This window comes from Lipophrys pholis (genome assembly GCF_963383615.2).
Source record: "Lipophrys pholis genome assembly, chromosome: 15".
Taxonomy (NCBI): domain Eukaryota; kingdom Metazoa; phylum Chordata; class Actinopteri; order Blenniiformes; family Blenniidae; genus Lipophrys; species Lipophrys pholis.
This window is the reverse complement of record NC_137642.1, coordinates 27070489-27083128: the sequence shown is the minus strand read 5'-3', so window position 1 is coordinate 27083128 and position 12640 is coordinate 27070489. Positions and strand designations below refer to the sequence as shown.

The window sequence follows — 12640 nt, the reverse complement described above, 5'->3', positions numbered from 1 at the left end:
TCTCGGGTCTCGGAGTCGGTCGTCATCTCGAACATGCTCATCCCGTCCCCCTCCACCAGCCGGTAGTTCACCATTCCGTTGTCGCCCATGTCGGGGTCTTTGGCCTTGAGTCGGCCCACCTCCTCGCCCGGCACTTTGTCCTCCGACACAGACATGGGGTAAACACCTGGGCAGGGCGGGAGACAGAAAAGCCCAACGATTACTTGCTGGCTTGTGGCCGCCGCCGGAGCCTCGCCGCCGGGCGGTGGTCACCACGGTTACCGTCTGAGGCAGGGTCACGTTCAGAGGGCGGAGAGGGATTAACCACACCGTCTGCCCGGTAGGGTCCTCTAACTGCCCCGAGGACATTAACATCCCCTGGAGCGCCGGGTTTTGTTTGGGCGAGGGCGTCGACACCTGGATTTCCACAATAAGAGCGGAAGCGCCGTATGTCTGCCTGCTCTCCCTTCTTCTCAAACCATTTCTTCCCACTTTCAGTTCATTTTTCTCTCGTTTTGTCATTATATCATTCTCCCAGAGCTCTGCGTCCTCTCTCTCTCTCTCTCTCTCTCTCTCTCTCTGTTTGTCCTGCCCATCCCTCACTCCGTGCCTCGTCTTCGGGCACAGAGAGAACTCATCATTTCACCGGCCCGCCGCCATTAGCATGTTTAGGTGTAGCAATCCTGTCACCGGGTCACGTGACTCCGCAGTGATTCATCCACCCAGACCTAAATCCCCCGATGCCAGCCTCCAGCCTTTCACTTTTACACTCCTCCATCTCCCTTTTTCCTGCTTTCACTCTCCGTCATCTCCTCCTTTTCCCTCCCTCCCAAATCTCTTGGTTCATGCTCGCTTCTCCTCCCTCCTGTCACCCTGCTTCTCTCCTCCTCCTCCTCCTCTTTCTCTGTCCCATTCTGGCTAAATGTGCATTTCATCCCTGCCCTCCCTTTGCCCTCGTCCTCCCTCTCTCCTCCCGTCGTTCTATTCTTGCCGGTCCTAAGTAGCTTAACTCCGATGGCTTCTGGCAGCCGAGGTAAACGTCGTGTGACGGCTCCCACACCTGCAGAGGGTGAAAACCAAGCAACGCGCACGGAAAAAGCCACATTTGTGTTTCGAGATGGGAGGAAATGCAAATATTAAGTTTCAGAATAGAGAGACGGATGAAAAAAGGCTTCGAGTTCTTTCAATCTGATAAGTGAAACTCAGACTAAAAGAGAACGACATTAGGAACAATACTGTCTTCTTATAGGAGTTTAAGTTGCGTTCATAATCCTCATAATCTGTCTGTTTTCTATAAATAGTTGAATGTAAGTGCGTTTCAGGGCCTCTGGGTTTATTTATATATACAAATAAAAGAATTATATTTCATTATATAAACTCTATAAGATGAAGAACAGCATTTCCTGACGAGGTGTAGTCAGTCTTTAACAGTGCTGCGATACTCAAACGGTTTCGGAGCTCATTTTCAGATTCTAGGTCTCGACTCGGTCTCAGCTGCAGGATTCACAAGTAATAAAACCCAAAACTATTTCAACAATCCCGGTAAGTCCTATGGAGACAGCCTATCGAAAAGGTTAAAGCAACGTAGATGCCGGATTTGTTCGTCTCAAAATCAGAAGGGAACCTTCCCGCTGGGAAAGGAATCCTGGAGAAGTTGTTAGAACTGTGTCGTTGAGCGGGAAATGCAGCCGCTCGTATATTAAGTGAAAATGACTCGCCCCTCCTGTTGGTAAAAGTTTGTCTGAAGCTGCAGCCTGATACTCGGTGAAAGGAATCCCGCAGGTTGTAATAAGAGGCGGACGGCGGGATCGGCGGGAGGCACGGCGGCAGAATTCGGCTTTGATCAGCAGAAACTGTAGTTTTATTCAGTGTAACGCCGGCCGGCCCGTCCAGACACTGGACTGCAACGCTCACGGGGTCACGCTGCTCGCCTATAAAGTCGCTCTGCCCATTACACGCTCTGCCTTTCTCCTTCCCGTCTGCTGGACAACCGGCTGTGCATTGGTGCCATAAAAACAGTGGTTGTCATGCTTTTTGAAATTGAAGGAAACTCTAGAAGTGACATGAGGGACTGCAAACTTCCTGAATTAGACTTTCTAAGATCTGTTTTTAAAAACTATATCACAACGCCGCTGCACTCAAATTCCTCCAGGCTGGATGCTCTGTATTCTGGTCCTTCTGTATGTAATTAGTGTTGGAATTCTGGGTTGGATGCTCTATAAGATGCTCTGTAATCTGGGTGTTAGTGGAGGAAGATGCCCTTTAATGGGGATGTTGGTGGAGGAAGATGCTCTATAATCTGGATGTTGGTGGAGGACGATGCTCTATAATCTGGATGTTAACCGGGGAGATGCTCTACAATGTGGATGTTAGAGGAGGAAGATGCTCTATAATCTGGATGTTGGTGGAGGAAGATGCCCTTTAATGGGGATGTTAGTGGAAGAAGATGCTCTATTATCTGGATGTTGGTGGAGGACGATGCTCTATAATCTGGATGTTAACGAGGGAGATGCCCTACAATGTGGATGTTAGAGGAGGAAGATGCTCTACAATGTGGATGTTAGAGGAGGAAGATGCTCTATAATCTGGATGTTAGTGGAGGAAGATGCCCTTGAATGGGGATGTTAGTGGAAGAAGATGCTCTATAATCTGGATGTTGTTGGAGGAAGATGCTCTATAATCTGGATGTTGGTGGAGGACGATGCTCTATAATCTGGATGTTGGTGGAGGACGATGCTCTATAATCTGGATGTTCGAGAAGGAAGATGCTCTATAATCTGGATGTCAGTCAGTTTGCCTCCTTCACTGAGTTTCTTATCAATAACTTGTACGGTTGCAGATCAATGATCCATGAAGCGACCGGAGGTGAAGCTTGTCGATCTCCAGCAGCAGATCTTTGCTCTAAAGAGCGACGTAGCTCTGGTTGACGTATATTAACAGTATTTAACAAAAGCGTCTCCGTCACGTCGGCTTAATGGAGACTGAAAGTGGGAGAAGGAGCGCTTGTTATTTGCGTTGGTTTTCTCTGCCGCTCCTGTCTCCGCTGTGATGGATCTTCGGGGGAAGTAAATGAAAAACGGCTGATAATGAGGTGAAAGGGAGCGAATTACAGGAAGAGAGAGAGGGAGAGAGAGAGAGAGAGAGAGAGAGAGAGAGAGAGAGAGAGAGAGAGAGAAACTTGTCGAGAGAAAGTCTGGCTGTGCCACATATGCATGCATTATTTTTCTGTCTGTTTTCATTTGCTTCTTTGTTTTCCTCCCTCTATCTTTTCATCTTTGGCTCCGATTCCCTTTGTTCACTCCCGTTTTCTTTTCCTCCCCATTTCTTTTCGTTTCGGCGCTCTCACTCTGCCCGACTGCTAAATAAGTAATCACTGTCCTCATTCACGCCATCTGGGAGACTTTTCTCGCAGGTGGTTGTGCTGCTTCTACGTATTCTTAATTTTTTTTTTTTTTTTTTTTTTTTACAGGAGTAGCCCGTTCCACAGCTTTTCACTGTTTGTTGTGTTGCTTCGCATCACAGACGTGAACGCTGGATATAGCCGACGCCGGTTACATTCCCGTACAAACGGTTTTTTTCTCAGTAGATATGTGAGGAAATGTAAGAACGCTTTGCATACGTGAGGAGGAGGTGAGTTTCTCATCTCACATCAGCTTTTAGAGGATGAGGCAGAAACGACGGCAACTTTCCTTTTTCGTTCCCTAAACGCGAAAAACTTCATTCCGCTAAAGACTTTTTTGCGTTTATAACCCCAAAACACAGCTGCTTTACTGTGGAGCTTGAACTTTGGGAGTCTGTTTACGCGACGTCGGTGATCGGAGCCAGTGAAAGTTTTCGAACACGCTCGGACAAACCCCAGTTTTTCTGACTCGTTCCCATTCCGACTTCATGCAACGTCAACTTTTTGAAAACGCCCCGTCTCCGTGGCAACGGGTGGAAATGCAACTTTTTTTTGAATCGCTGCTCCTGGTCCAAGTCACCACGGCCGGAGTGACTAATTCTTCTGCACATGCTCAGTAGAGACAATCAGAATGTTTCCTCCGCGGTGTCATCACTCCCAGTCCATATTCTCCTTGGTGCTTTTATTGTGACAGTCTCCATGATAACAATCCAATTTGGCCGTCTGCCCACTAGAATGTCCGTGTTCTCCCGTTGGTAATGTTTAGAGCAAATTGTTCTCTACTGCATGTGTGTGTGTGTGTGGAATTGAATTGAAGTTTATTTTGGTTTATAAAATTATTCAAGACGACATAAATAAATACGAAACTAATGAACATAACAGACTAAAGCAAAAAGTAAATAAATAAACAATGCCCCAATATATCTGAAAAGGAGTAGGGCGAGGTCTGAGCTTATTTACTCCTCGCCGTCCTCCACCTCAAATATTAATCATTCTACACCCCAGTGGTTACTTAAGTACATAGTTACAAAAACTATATATCAAAATTAACAAGAAAAATTGTCAATACATAATCTATAAATAATCTATATCATCATTTATCATTCTTAAAAAAAAACAACAGCGCCAACTCGTGGCCCAACATGCTCACTACGGCGTTTCTGACATTTCCATTGTTCTCTCAACATCGTTATCGAAGCGTGAAGCTTTCGTGAAAACGGTGCGTCTTCACCTGAAAGGTCGTGTAAACGGGCTCTTAGATGATCAGTGCTGATCGGCGCCAGATGACTAAAACCCGTTAGTATTAATATTATTCATTTATTTCAACTTGCTGGTCTCTTCTACATCCATCCCTTTATATTTCAACATTTTCTGAAACGTGGAGGCGATTGTTCCGTTGGGGTCGGATTCTCATGAATCACACACTTCATGGGGTCAAAAACATGTCGGGACTCGACGTGGGGATGGAAACTGATTATACGACACGTGTCTTTTACTTTGAGCTTTGATTTTAAAGCTTCTCCTGGTCTTGATCATTTTCAGCTGCTGCAGAAGGAAAACCAAAACGTGCCGGGACTGATAAGTCGGCCTGTTAGATGCCGGTGAGTGCATGGTTCAAAAGGTCAAAAGGTTTGTTTCTCTGAGAGCCGCTCCCGAGAAAAGTAGAATTACTGCAAGGAAAGGTCATGCTAAATGAAACTAGAGCGTTTTTTTATTTTGTGTCTGGAGAACTTCCCTCTTCCTCACCACTGGGGGCGTCAAATCTGTGATCCAAGGGCTCAAATAAGGCCAACAACACTTAATCTGGCCCTAAAACTTAAAAAAAAAGTGACATTTATTGGATTTAAAAAAATAAAAGCGTTGCAGTTTTCCGGGGAATGATAATGGACATAACGTTTGACTTTGGTCTCAGTGGTGTGTAATGCACCAGTGGAGACTATTAAAGACACAAGTGAGGGGGAAATATGCATGCATTCAAGAATTACCCTGTGGGATTGATAAAGTAATTATATTCTATTTTTTATTAATTTCAGACATGTCACAACGTGTGTGGAAGTACAACCCACACTGATACACCTATATACATACACATATCCATATATAAACCCTTTTTTAATAATCTATATATATAATTAAATTTGTGCCTAACAAAAAATGTATTTACACACAATAAGTAATCTTTATCCAAGTATACCCCCACCTATACCTACTTTTATACACACGAGTCACATTTCACCTGAAAAGGGGAAGGAAGAAGTAAAACGTATTTTAATCCTTCCTGTTCTCCAATATCCAACAGTCACATTTTATCCTTATGTGTTGTAAACATATTGTTTCAAATGAGTATATTCTGTTCTATTTTATGCCAGAAGCCACCAAATGCCTCCCGTTTCACAGTATTTTGAAGCAGGACCATTGTTATTGAAACGGATGTGGAGATCTTTGCTTTGCAGCAACAGTTAAGAGGCCCTCGAAGACATTTTCCCTCATTAGAAACAATGTGGGATTTGAATTTTTCTGAGTGTTTCTGAATGAACATGAAAGACCTTCAACAACAATCAGGGACACAAATTGTTGCTATTGCCATCTAACCCAGATTTCTGTTAATCCACGGCGACCCTTTCTGTTCTATGATCAACAAACATAACGCCAAGAAAGATCAGAGGGTCAAAACGGCAGTGAACAATCGCAGCCTGGTCTTAGACTACAAAGCAGCTTATCGCCATGGAGCGGTTACTGATTTATGCAATGTGCTTTCAACATATGTTTCAGCGTCCGCTTATCCGTCGTTATATAAAGACAATATATGGACATGCGGGGGGGGGGGGGGGGGGGGGGTATAAACACAACCCCAAAACCCCCCGTCGTCGGTTCTTCCTGGAGAGTCTGAGTTTAGCTTTGAGACGCGGGACACCGAAAACCCCCGTCAGCCTGTTGGAATACTCCGAAACCTCCCCGTCTCGTCAAATCCCTCCCTCACTGTTTCTGTCTTTTCTTGCCTTTTCAGCTTCTCCACAGGCTAAATCCTCAGCCCTCCTCTCTCTCTCTCTCTCTCTCTCTCTCTCTCTCTCTCTCTCTCTCTCTCTCTCTCTCTTTATTCTCTCCCTCCCCCTCAATCCGCCGTCTTCTCCCCATCCAGTCCTGCAGCCTCTCGGCTGAATCTCTGCCAGAAGTTCCTCAGCTCAGAGGTACAGGAGTGAAAAGGAGCTACACACAGGCAGAAAGACTTTGTAAATAGGGAGGACTGGGCGAAGGGGATAAAGGAGAGATTTAGTGCGAAGGACTGGACAGGAGGAAGACCTGGGATCCGAAAAACCGAAGCTTTAGTTTGGTCCCACTTCCATCAAGGGAACCGAGATTGTACGTTTGGAGTCGATATGTCAACGATTCCGAAACTACGAGCTACTGCACGTTTTGATGTATGGGCAACGTTAACATTAAGTCCAGTAAACTCTCCGTCATTGATTTTATAGAGCGACCGTCAGACCTGGTGGAAGATGGGAAATCAGTAATTCGACGGATCAACACGAACCCCAACATTCAGCAATGAGACCGTTAAGAACCTTTATCTATTCTCATCTTTCACGTCCTTTTCGACACATAATGGGCGGAGACTGATGAACACGTGTGCTGTTGGGTTACGTGCAGAAAAGTACTGAAGCTTCACGCTGAAGGTCCAAACCTGACTCTTATCAGTGGAGTTGGGCGATAAGGAGGTAGAGTAACCAAAAGAAGTACGAGATTGGTTTATGGAAGTAGTGTGAGGGGTCGAGTCAGTAGATAGACGGGTAGCTACGCAGAGCAATGGAAGAGTAATTAACATCGGAAAGGTGTTTGTTGGTGGGCGAAGATGGAAAAACAGAGGTAAGGACGTCGGTATGTTGGGTGATCGGAAAGTATGTGGGTCATAGAATGAAAGTAGTAATAAGGTCAATTGGAAGACTGAGAGTTTGGAAAATAGGTAAGTAGGTTGAGATGGCAGGTAGGAATTTAGGTAGAAATGGAGGGAAGAGAAAGGGAGGGAAGTAAATAAGGAGAGATGGAAGAAGGTAAAGGATGGAGGGAAGTAAATGGGTAGGCGGAGGTTAAAAAGTCGGTAAAGATGGACAGACGGTGGACGGAAGGAACGAAGACAAAGGTACGGACATCGGAACGTTGGGTGATCAGAAAGTATGTACAGTATGTCGGAAAAGATGTAAGAATGAAGGTCGTAATGAAATGAATTGGAAGATAGAGAGCTCAGTAGAGACGGGTAACTTTCTCATTTGAACCGATATGGTACCGATACAAGTACTCAACTGTACCAATTTTCAGTATTTTTGTGTTTATGTGGTAATAAAATGGAAAAATTTACATATTTTAATATATTTATTTCTCAATATGTAAACTTTAACAAACCTATCAAAACAACATCCAACTGTTCGTATCTTCACATCGCCGTTGTTTCACATGAAAACTCTTAAGTACAACTATGCAGTATTTTTTCGTAATGATGGGCAAATTAAAACTCAGGTCCACGTCGTGCCATTCCTCTCCCCTTTGGAGAAAATTGTGATGGTAGAGCTGTAGATCTGTGACAGTAGATCTGAGGTTGTCAATGTGTCTTCAGCTTGGAGGAAAAATCTCGTGCTTCATCAGGACCTTCCTCGGATTAGAGGTATTCCTGCCGCTGGACTCGCACTCCGCGTCACAAATACTGCCCTAATTTGCATCGCGTTTTAAAAAGCGGAACCTGTGGAGCGTCGTCTGAACACGACCAATTACACAACACGCAGACCAATTATACTCGCGTGCATGCAATGCTGCGTTCAAGTCCGGCTGGGAAAATCTCCTACCCTTCTACTCCCTCACAGTCACAACGTTTAGGTACCCAAACATGGTACCGTTTGATTTGACCTGAATCGGTACTCGGTAGTACCAACGGACTTCGGTTGGTACCCATTAAAGTACCAAATTGGGGATCCTTCCCTAGAGTTAAGAGTGTTGGCAGTCAGGAAATACATGGAAGTACAACAAAATGAAGGGAGGGTAAGGAAGATAAGGAAGTGAGGAGAAGCGACAGGACGTAGAGGTGGAAGGACGGAGGTGTTCACTCACTCTGTGGAAACTTCGGGGGATTGTCGTTGACGTCCGTGAGCGTGATCTTGACCTCGGTGGTTCCGGAGAGCCCCCCCATGTGGCCGCCCATGTCTTTGGCCTGGATGACGACGTCGTACTCCTGCCGTGCCTCACGGTCCATGTTCGGCAGGGCGGTTCGGATGATTCCTGAACACACACATGTTGGTGATGCTTCGTATGATCGCTGAGCACGTGAAACGGCTCTCACACCGTGTTTAAGTGCCTCTGAGCTTCACACAGGCAGTGGAAGGTTCTTTGACGTACGCCTGTCATGTTATTGTAGGTTTCAGTTTAAAAGGTAACTTATTCTTCGACCGAGTTAATCGATAGGAGGTATCGGCAGAGGGAAATGTACTGATTTACTCTGTAAAAAGTTCAGAAAAGGTTTTTGTTTCAAGCACTTTGAAGACAACACTTGGTCACTAATCATTCTAAAGAAAAAAAATGGAACCCGAGTCGAACATTTGTGGAGTCTTATTTTATTTTAATCTATTTCAAGCCCCGGTAATCTTTTCTTTCTGCTCAATTCATCTACCGACACTTTCCTTCCACCATCTTTCTCCACGTGTCTCGCTGCAGTGTCGGGGAGGCTTCCTGCTGTCATATTATGCCAAGAGTGTGTGTGTGTGTGTGTGTGTGTGTGTGTGACAGCATGAAAAGCTGATAATCTCCAAACCAATTAGAAATGTGAGCTATGGATTTGAGCCAGTCAAATACCCAACACCGGTTTGATTAGCCAGATTTACTCAGCCCAAATCTCTCTCTCTCTCTCTCTCTCTCTCTCTCTCTCTCTCCCTGTCTGACCTCACATAGCTCCACGTCTGCCCCAGCCTCCCGTCCTCACATCCAATTTTGTCTTTTTTAATGCAAACCCAAACATTAGGATCCTCCGGGGACCTTCTTTGACTCACCAATTTTCAGAGGAACGGATGTGCCGCTCCACGATCCCCGCAGCAGTGAGCTTTTTACATGACGGGCAGTGGAAGATGAAAATACAGCAGAAAGCGCTCGACTCGGTCTTTACAACAACCGTTTTTAAAAAAAAAAATACGTTTTTTACAAGATGCCCGGCAGACACAAGCGGACTCAGTCTTGTAGTCTGAACAATTTCATACAGAAATCACATATTAGTTTTTCACAATAGTTAAGTCACGTATTTGAAACATAATATAAATTTTTTTAACACCATCAGTCTAGAGGAGCGACTGTGGCTCGGTAATGGAAAGGTTTCAGGTTTGATTCCCCATCTCCCCCGTCCATGTGGAATTGTCTTTAAGCGAGACACTGAACCCGCAAGAGCTACAAGGCAGGAGTCAGCGATGCCAGAATCGCGGCTCTTTCTTGTATTGGAATTCCATAAATACAGAGGAACGTTCTTCTTGAGGATATTTAAATCAGCGACAACATACAGACCAAATGTACCTTGAGTGCTCCGAACCGGTAAAACAGAGCCATAATAAACTTTAAATTTAAACTTTAACGTATTTTTTGTTGTGCTGCAGAGTATACGTGATGAAGATGTCGACAATCTCACCAATAAAGCCATTTGAATGAAAACTTCTAGGTAGCCAGGCTTCATGGCAGCGTAGACGTTTTGCTTGGTGGTTTGTTCGGCCGTATTGGAGCCTCTTGCTGGCCACGCGCCTTATGTTTGACACGACGGTATTAAAGGAATTAAGTGCGAGCAGCCATCGTGCAGTGTGACTTGTTCACGTCAAAGTCAAATAAATGTGAAGCAAACCTCTCTTGACCGCGTATCATTTAAATCTCAAAGGTATTCATTTCATATTGAATATAATTTCGGCCAGTGCTGATAATAGTGTGTTGTTTGACTGTTGAGTGCAATCCCAGCTGAATTTTCACCGACGATTAACAAGAAGTGACTTCATTTCAACACCAGTGCGTCAAATTTTAGGATAACATGTTGACCTGCTTGATAACAGGAGCTGAGATGGAGACGTGGTCGGTGGTTCTAATGTTATGGCTGGTGGGTGTCGACAGTGCAGGTTTAGTTACCCGTCTGCGGCTCCACGGAGAAATACGGCTGTCCCTGCAGTATGCTGTACACCAGCCGTGCGCTGTTGCCGTACGTTGGGTCATCGGCGTCTGTAGCCGTCACCTGCATCACCGACGTACCTGCGGGACAGACGTGAGACAACCGGTCAGGACGGGACGCCGCCAAAACCGCCGTCCGCTTCAACAACAGTCTCGTGCCGATTCACCTGCCTGCTTCCTGCTCGATGGGAACAAAAAGAGAAGGGATGAGAAAAAACAAAAAAAAACCAAAAAAACCCCACTCTCCCCTCCCTTCGACTGCCCCAAGAGGACGGTCGCCGCCATTATTTCACCGCGTTTCATCATTGTCTGGCGGGAAACACCCCCGTCTCCAATTTCAGCAATTTTCACGTTTGAAATAAAACTCTCCTCCGAGCTCTGAGAGAGTTCACCAACCTCGGGATTAACGGAGAAACCTTCCAAAACCCACAGAATAATCTGAGAAACCCACACTGGCTGCGGCGTTTTTTTTTTTTTTTTTACCTCATCAGGGTCGACTTGCCAGCAAATGTCCGTGAAAAAAGTACGGACGCACCGATTCCAAGTACAAAAACCAAACTTTAGGTCCGATACAAGTATTATTAAACGCGTGGCGACCGAGGGACCGAGTTCTTTAATCCTGTTTAGCATGTAGCATGTAGCACGGCTCGACACGCATTGGTAGAAATGAAACTGAGTGGTTGCATCATTGTCGATAGACGTACAATCACCGACGCGTGATACTTGTCGAAGAATCAGCCCCGACTCACACCTGTTGTGTCACCAGTCGTCAGCAGAAAGCGTTCTCCACACCGCCGCGTGTTAAAACTGTTAAATTAATCCCACGTTGATTAACAAGATGACATGAATCGGAAGTCTATTTATTCTTGTTCCTGCTAAAAGTCTGACCCGTGTGGGTGTCAACCCAACTTTCCACTTGCCAAGAACTTTCTCTTGAGTTGTTCTGACTTTTCACGCAGTGAAGGATTTTTTTGTTTGTTTTTGTTATTAAATTGTTTGAAGCCTCTTTTGGCTTCTTGTTGGAAATAAAAAAGATGCAGGATTTTTAGCCCGGAGCTCATTTTAATTGCATCCAGCAGGTGGTACACATGTTTGTAACTGGATAAGTTAATTTGAATATCTGCTTTTGCATCTTTCGAGCGAGTCTGCCGTATTAATTCTCTTGCGAACGAGGTTGACTGGGAGTGTAAAACTGCGGCTGCCGGGTTTATTATCGAGCAAGTGTGGAGCAAACTGTCAACTAAGTGTGTTGTTTGGACGTGGAGTGCCGTTCCAGGCGAATTTTCACGAGGCGACTCTCTCCTACATGAAAAGTACCAATTCAGTGAGATTCCAGGTGAAAATTGCTGCACTTTTTCTTTTCTTTCTTCTTTTATACCAACTAGTCGCGACTTGTCACAGCTCGGTGAGACGGAGGCCTGAGTCAGATTACAGCTTTTCTCCGGGGTCCCTTTCTCTTTGATTGTGGCCGATGATAACCAGCTGCACCTTCTCGCCAGCGGAGTGTATTCAGCTTTGAGCCTCTGAAGCAGCCGGTGAAACCAGCCTTAACAGGGCTCATTCAGAGGTTCTTTTCTAACGGCCCATTCAGAGAGGGGATTTCTCTGGCTTTTTCCAGGCTGCCAGCGCGGTTCGATTCAGGTCAGCCTTGAGGGGCCGGACGCTCCGAGACCGCCTCATTTTCAGAAGGAAAATCTATCGGAATGAGAAACTCTCGGTAAGGAGACTCCAAGGACGTGGTGGGAGTTTCTGCCTGCGCAGAGCCGAGTGCCAAATATTTTCTCGCTCCACAATTCTGGAGATTTCGTTTTCTCTCCATTGAGAAACTTTAAAGACGCGACCGGGGATGCACTGATGCCGATACTGGGGAAAGCGGTCTGGGTGCGTCTCTAGAAACAACTTTTTCAGCCCTTCACTCCCCTTGCTGCCCTTTCCCGCGGTCACATTTCAGTCCGTATTAATAATGGATGAAAAAAGGCTGTTGAGCAGACAAACAACACGGGGGATGAATTCAATCAGTGACAATGGATTGACCCGTCAGAATTATCTCTGTATTCATATTACACGTGGGATGGAAATAAACCGGCT

At 45.5% G+C, this 12640-nt stretch overlaps 1 protein-coding gene across 1 annotated transcript in view; it reads right to left on the bottom strand.

The window, feature by feature from the left end:
- The window catches only part of cdh11 (cadherin 11, type 2, OB-cadherin (osteoblast)), a 103500-nt gene that overhangs the window by 16809 nt on the left and 74051 nt on the right, over positions 1-12640 (bottom strand). Inside the window, exons 6-8 of the mRNA XM_080481653.1 lie at positions 10514-10633; positions 8477-8644; positions 1-166 (exon numbers count right to left, since the gene is read on the bottom strand). The exon at positions 1-166 is cut by the window's left edge and continues 22 nt beyond it. Coding sequence (XP_080337779.1) covers positions 1-166; positions 8477-8644; positions 10514-10633 — 454 coding nt within the window. The remainder of the gene's footprint in view (positions 167-8476; positions 8645-10513; positions 10634-12640) is intronic.